At 38.3% G+C, this 7,743-nt stretch overlaps 1 protein-coding gene across 1 annotated transcript; it reads right to left on the reverse strand.

Moving 5' to 3' along the window:
• Positions 1-6,307: 6,307 nt before the first annotated feature.
• LOC116139731 (secreted RxLR effector protein 161-like) lies at positions 6,308-7,078 on the reverse strand. The gene is made up of 2 exons (XM_031425396.1): positions 6,708-7,078; positions 6,308-6,440 (listed from the first exon to the last, which is right to left on the reverse strand). Exons 1-2 carry the CDS (start codon positions 7,076-7,078, stop codon positions 6,308-6,310), a joined length of 504 nt encoding a protein of 167 aa, XP_031281256.1.
• Between the last annotated feature and the right edge of the window lie 665 nt (positions 7,079-7,743).

Consider the following 7,743-nt stretch of genomic DNA (forward strand, 5'->3'; position numbering starts at 1 on the left):
TTATGTCCACGCTTTTCATCACTAGTATCAAATCAGGAGAATGTTATGTATTACACCCTTTCTGAGAGAGGGTGAAAAAAAAAATTAAAGCTGCAATTAGAATTATAGTTAAGACAGTTGAAAATAAAAGGAGAAAGAAACAGAAATTAGATCTTCAATCTGAATAACCATTTTTATCACTGGACTACGGCCAGAGATTCTCCATATCACATGTTAGAAAGTTCAAGAGGACTTACTTGAAATTCGATTCATTGCCTGCAGGTTGTGCATAGACAAAATCCCAGATAAAAGAAATGGTCGTCTGTCAGGAACAGAGTCAATCTTGAAAGCACAAAGACTTTATCATCCCTTTCATCAAACTGTCCTGAATGACCTTATATTTCGCCGCTTCATGCAACTCCAAAGTTACATTTGACAATGAAACCCGCTCCACTTCTGATAAAATGAAAATAATTACCTAACAATTAGAAATTAGGAAACAATTACAGATGAAAGTCAAGTGTTTTTCAGTCATTGCAATCCCTTACACCCATACTCTATAAAATGTATGATTCATATAGAAAAATCACACATAAGAATAAAGATAAAAGAATGCTCTAATTAAAATATAATTTGACTGCATTTAAAAATTTAAGATAAGAAACTTTTACATCTCTGCCACATCCATAACAAAGGGTACTAGAACTTTTATTGGGTGATTTATATTGCTGAGAACAACCATTACCCTAAAAATAAAGCTTAAGAGAAAGAGTGCAGACAGATGTATACTCGCTCACATTTCATGCTGCCAACTGACAAAAACCTAATCAACCCCCTTCGAGCTGCCAATGCATGAGGGAAATGAAACTCTAGGCTCAATCCAAACCCAATCAATGGCTGCAAGACCTTATCCTGTCCATTTTATGAGTTCAAAGTACTAGCCCCCATCTCCCTGTCTTAGCCTTAAGATGCTTACTCACTGAACCTAAAACGTCTTTATATTGTCTGAAGTGTTCCAAATCCAATTGAACTTTTACTGGCAATGGGAAACAACTTAAGAGATTACAGATATCAGTTGCGAACGATTATACCTAAGAGCAACAGCTCCCAATAATATCTATTAAATATTTCACTACAATCACAAGGGTATATAATTCTAATATAACCTTGCATACTCTAATAATATGTTCTTTTGTACTAAATTCTGGCATGAACAAGTTAAATAGATTCTTCAAGTAGTTCCAAAACCACATAATTTGGCTAAATCCAGGCTAACTCTACTAAAATCCATTTTATGGAGCTTCTAGTACGGTCCTGCTTCAATCTGATTTATATACAAGGTTATATTGGTATAGGTTCATTAACATGAGTAGATAGATTACTTTCATCTAAAATCAATTTTTTGCAATTTAACATGAATAAGTCATAGTGCACCAAAAGCATCAAATATTTTCTTCAATGAGCAGCAGGTATACACAATATTATGGTAGAAATGAAGTATTTTTAATTGAAAACTGAAATATTTATAAGAAAAAGCATGTATATTTTTCACCTCAATATAGAAATCCTCGGATGTAACAGGGCAGCAAAGTAATCCTTATAGGTTGAAGGAGACAATGGCTCTTCAGAACATTAGGCACACTGTCTTTCTTGATCAAATCTTCAATATCATTGGGAATCAGTAATTTGGTGACGTGCCCTTCGGAACCCTCATATATATAGCTTTTGTATGCTGATTTCTGAATTAAAGGGGAGTGCAGACAGAGTTGGTTAGAAAGTGGAGTTGTCTTCAGGGGGGATGAAGGCAGCTTAGAGGGAAGATTGGGATAAAATCACATGAAGACGGAGATGCTTTAGTTGGAACCACATACATTATCTTTTGTATGCTGATTCTTGAATCAAAGGGAGTGCAGACACGAGTTGGTTAGAAGGTGGAGTTTGTCTCAGGGAGGATGGAGGCAGCTCAGAGGAAGATTGGGATAAATCACACGAAGATGGAGATGCTTTAGTCGGAAGCCACATACATTTATCTTTGTATGCTGATTTCTTGAATCAAATGGGAGTGCAGATAGAGTTGGCTTAGAAGGGGGAGGTGTCTTCAGGGAGGATGGAGGCAGCTCAGAGGAAGATTGGGGTAAATCACATGAAGACGGAGATGCTTTAGGAGAGATGGAGATTGCTTCAGTGAACATGGAACGGCTCAGCAGATGATAAAGGATGACCAAAAGTAAACGGAGGTGCTTCAGGTGAAGATAGGAATGTCCAAGAGAAGATGGTGGGGATTATGGACGAAGAAGATGCAGAAGAAGTTATTGAAGGTTTAGTCAGCGTTGGGATGATGTGGAACAGCTATAGTGAAGATAGTGACGGCTTAGAGAAGACAACGGGGGGTTAGAGAATGATAATGACTTTGTAGTAGATGAAGAGGCTTTGGTGGCGAAGAAAGTGGTTTAGACGAATGTGATGTGGAAGTAGAGATGATGATAGGTCCAGAAGAAGCTGATTCAGCTGATGAGTTTCTTTGGAAGTTTCATCATCTCCATCATTTTTATCTTTTGCATTGCGACCAAATACAAATCCCAATATTTCAAGAATACAGACATATGTTCTGCAATCAAAAGAGAGGAATTATGCATCATAACATTCCATCATACAATCATCCCCACAGTTTTAGTTTTATAAAAATGAAAATCTTTACTCCACTAAGACATAATCCCCTAAAGTTTTATTAACAGTAACTTATAAACTTTAATGAAAGGAACATTACTAATTTATGACTCAATAGACAACAGAAGATTGAACTCTGCAAAATATGTCTATCGAAGGGAAGAAGATGAAGACTGACCTGCCTGACCTGATGGGATCAATTGTTTGGCCCCAATGCAGGTGGTGTGCTTATTCCCTTTACACTACTGCCACAAACCTTGTCCTTTTAGGAAGGTCTTCATTTTGACAGCCTATGTGATATTGTTCACCATTGTAGACTGAAGAGTAAGGGAAGCCGTGTGTTGTGCCATTGGAATCAGTTATTTGGAATTTGACAGAAAATTTCACCGAACAGAGGTTGAGGAGTTGGATAGAGGAGATGAGTGTATCAGGCCCTTAGATCAAAAGTGCTCTGATACCAAGTGTTGTTTACTGGAGAGTGATGAAGAAAAGATATTAAGCAAAAGAGAAAGATACGGCAGCATGAATATGTGCTCTGCTTTCAATTCATAATACAGGGAAATAGATACACAAACCAGTCCACTGTTACACCTAAGCAGGAATTTTACAAATTTGAATTTGAACCAATTACATTCAACTAATACAAGATCAGATAATTCAAATACACCACTTAACCACTGCAGGTTTCAACTAAACCTGTCCCAAATTACATATAAAATACAACAAAGCAGCAACTTCAACTACGCAATCAGAACAGACAAGACTTAAGAGAATGACAGAAAGCTTATTCATCTGATTATTTGCCCTGAGAGTCGGAGTTGAGGATACTGATGAAAATTGATCAAAAATATGTATGTGTTGTGCTCACGAAGTCTTTCAAAAATGACCTCTTAATCGTTCTTTCTAGCAATATCTGACGGACCCAACGAATAGTTCCCTGGAGCGCCAGTGACTATCACGGACGTGGACTGTTAGCCAAATTGCTGAGAGTATAAGTGTCTCTTTTCAGTAGCCGATGATGCATCAACAAGAAAAATATAGACTAAAATGTCCAGCAGTAATGCCTTCATCACGCAGCCGAAGCTACTTACAAAAGTTGAGAATATGACCGGAATTCCTCAATTTCTGAACTGAAGGACAAGAAAAGCACTCTCTGTAAAGACACAAGGGAGGATATCGTCCGTACCCATCTCTCTCTAAATGCACGCATTGGCCCGAAACATATCTGACTCTGGAATCTTCTCCATCAAAATGTCATTAGTACATCACAAGTTTTGTTATAGGAGCACATATGAGAATTCGATTTTAAGTGAGCTGGAAAAATTGGAGTACTGCTTCTCGAACACAATTCCAGTTTTTGATAGTTGTCTGTCAGTTATGAAAGTGGACCTTGTTGTCGTCGGTACTGAAAGTGGACCCTCTAAAAGATAAGGTGGTGAGCCTTGAAAGTTTAAGATCTGATGAACTGCTAGAATTGATCCGAATCAAGATAATTGTAGCGTTTAAAATAGACTTGTGATTCAGGGTCATTTTTCGGGAGCACGATCAGGAAAAAGATAGTTGTGGAACAAAGGATCAGATGCAGCCGCAATTGCTTGGTGAGCCCTTCAAACACACTCTGTTGAATGAGAAGCTAATATCATATTTGCGGTCTGAATGATGCTGAGAATAAAAATCTTCTTCCAATTCAACTAGCACAATGTTGCTCTTCACCACACGATAAATTAATCCCTGCTCCAAATTAGACAACAATAGTAATCTGAAAGTGATTAAGAATGAAACCAGAAAATACATTAGGAGGACACTTACTTGAAACTGCTTGACAGTGCTGCCTAAACGTCGTGCATAGACGAAGTCCCTGGCCAAAAGGAAGGGTCGTCTCTCCGGAACGGAATCAAACTCAAAGGCTACAAACATTTTATCTGTTTTTCATCATTCCCTTTCAAGTACTCTTTTTGGGTGGCTTGTTATATATTGTTGCTTTATGAAACTTCAATGTTACGTTGAACAACTTGAACTCGCTCCACTTCTGAACAAATTAAAGGGCCAATTAGAAAACAGGATGAAAGTCTAAAACTAATGATAACAGAGAGAGAGAGAGAGAGAAAATTATTAGTATAAAACAGCATATATGAATAGCGTCGTTCATGTATCACCCTAAGTAGAAATCCTCGGCGTATAGCAGGGCAGCAAAGTAATCCTTATAGTTGTGGAGACAATGGCTTCTTCAGAACGTCAGGCACAAGTCTTTCTTGATCAATTTCAATGTCCTTGGGAATCATATAATATGGATATGGGCCTTTGAATCACTGTATAATTAGCTTGAGCATGCTGATTTGTTGGACGAATGGGGAGTGCAGAGAGAGTTGGCTTAGAGGTGGAGGAGACCTGCCGGGAAGATGATTGTGATAAAGAGGTTGATCAGAAGATAAAGACTTCCCGAAAGAGGGTGATGAAGATGCTATAGAGGAAGAAGGTATCAGGTTTAGGGAATGGTGATGATTGTGCAACAGACTTGGGGGCTTTTGGAGCTAAGATAATGAATTAGAAGAAGTTGATGTGTGTTTAGCTGAAGATTGGGACACTTCGGGAGCCCTTCAGATTTGATTGAAGAGATGCAGCATTAGATTTTTGCAGTTGAGTTTCTGATTGATAAAATTAGGGTAATCTTCGTAGTAGGAATTATGGTGGATCAGATTGGCGTAGCAGATCATTGCAATTGGGGAAGAACTCACCTTCACGAAGTTTCAGAAGAAGCTGATTCAACTGTCCTTCCATTCTTAAAATGAATATCTTAATTAAGCTTAGCAATGTAATGTATTCTAAACTGATAGTTGTTTCTGAGTCGATAAGGTTGGTAAACCCTGACAGAGATTTCCATTTGAATCAAGGTGGTAAAAGGTAATCATATGTAAGAATATTCTTCTGGAATGAATGGAGGACCTGATGCAGCTGGCAGTTGCTGCAATTAGAGAAAGAGAAGTTGATATCATATTGTTAAGTTTCTAGGGTTTATGAAAAACCTAAACTTTGTGGTGAAAACTTAGTAACAAATCAACAATCAAACTCATGACATATAAAATAGAGACAAGTAGAGAACAAGACACAGCAAGATTATAGTGGTTCGGATTTACAGCCTACATCTACTCTCCAAGGCTCACTCTAGGGATTTTATTATCAATCAAGAATGTACAGTGATAAAGCTTTCATCAAAACATAAGGTAAAACATCAAACAAGGAAGGAACACACCGATTCAAGAAAACCCTAAATCTCTCAGCCCAAACTCTGCCCTTTCTCTCTGGACCAGCATGTGTTAAATACGCATGCTTTACTCCTGGATCATCAGCCATCTGTCCTTGATTCTCCATAACCGAAAGCTTGCTGGATCAATTCTAGAACTTTCTTTAAGGTGAGGAGCTGTCGCACCAAACAGGCTGTCGAGCCAAACAGAAATGAGAGAGGAAAGGAGGTTGTGTGAAAATGAGAAGACCTAATTAGATAAGTCATTAGGTTGGCCAAAAACGACGTTGCATAGGAAGTTTGACTAAAGAAACTTAAGCTGACTCCACCGTGGCAAATCAGGAGCCACGTCACCACAATTCTCCACCTTGGCTTCTTGATTTTGTCACCCAACCATGTGGCCTTAGAAATTTTACCAGTTCACTCTTGAACTTGAAGCAGACTCATATAGAGCCTGTGCTTCTCAAATGGGACAGATTTGGTGAACATGTCGGCAGGATTATGAGATCCATCAATTTTCTCAATCTCAATTTCTCCTCTTTCAATCATTTCCCTAATGAAATGAAGACGGACATCAATGTGTTTGGTTCTTTCATGGTAAACTTGGTTTTTACAAAGGTGGATTGCACTCTGACTGTCACTGTTAATCTTCACTGTCTGTTGCTCAATCCCCAGCTCACTGATCAGACCTTTCAACTAGGTGGCCTCCTTTGCTGCCTCAGTCAATGCAACATACTCTGATTCAGTTGAGGACAGGGTTACCATATGCTGTAATTTTGATTTCCAACTGACAGTGTTTCCTTACAAAGTAAAAACAAACCCAGATGTTGACGTTCTTTTGTCTAAATCCCCTGCATAATCTGCATCATTTAACCCCTCAACATACTCATCACAACTATGGTTTTTCTTAAAAACAATTCCAACTGATTTGGTTCCTTGTAAGTATCTCATAATCCATTTAAGAGCCATCCAGTGAGTCCTTCCTGGATTGCTCATGAACCTGCTAACCAAGCTTACAGCAAAACCTAAATCTGGTCTTGAACAAACCATCAAGTACATTAGGCTTCCCAGTGCACTAGCATAAGGTATCCCTGCCATTTCAAGCTTATCAGTTTCAGTTTGTGGACTCTGCTCGTGTGAAAGCTTCAGGTGAGCACCGAGAGGAGTCTGGACAGATTTAGCATCCAGCATGTTGAATTTCTTCAGAATTTTCTCAGTGTAGTCCTATTGGACTAACTTTAGACTTTCAGTAGCTCTGTTTCTGACAATAGAAACACCAAGAATTTTATGAGCTTGACCCAGCTCTTTCATTTCAAACTTGGTGTTCAACAGCTTCTTCAGTCGACACAGCTTAGATTTATCATGGCATGCCACAAGCATATCATCCATATACAATAGTAAAAAAATGTGTGTCAGTTCTGAAATTCTTTTATAGTAAAAACAGCTGTCAAAGTTACATCTATTAAACCCTATTTCTAGCATAAAAGAATCAAATTTCTTATACCACTGTCGTGGTGACTGTTTCAAACCATACAAAGATTTTTTTAAGTGACAAACTTTACCTGTATCACTGTTGTAACCTTCAGGCTGCTCCATTAGAATACTTTCTTCCAAATCCCCATGCAAGAAAGTTGTCTTCACATCAAGTTGTTCTAATTCCAGATTGAATTGAACTACTAGAGAAATCAGGACCCTAATGGATGTATGCTTGACTACGGGGGAAAAAATTTCATTATAGTCAACCCCCTCTACTTGTGTGAACCCTTTTGCAACTAACCTAGCCTTGTACCTAGCTGCATCTTGAGTTTTTAAACCTAGTTTCTTTTTGAAAATCCATTTACATTTTACCACCCTAC

The sequence above is a fragment of the Pistacia vera genome, unplaced genomic scaffold (genome assembly GCF_008641045.1).
Source record: "Pistacia vera cultivar Batoury unplaced genomic scaffold, PisVer_v2 Contig359, whole genome shotgun sequence".
Taxonomy (NCBI): Eukaryota; Viridiplantae; Streptophyta; class Magnoliopsida; order Sapindales; family Anacardiaceae; genus Pistacia; species Pistacia vera.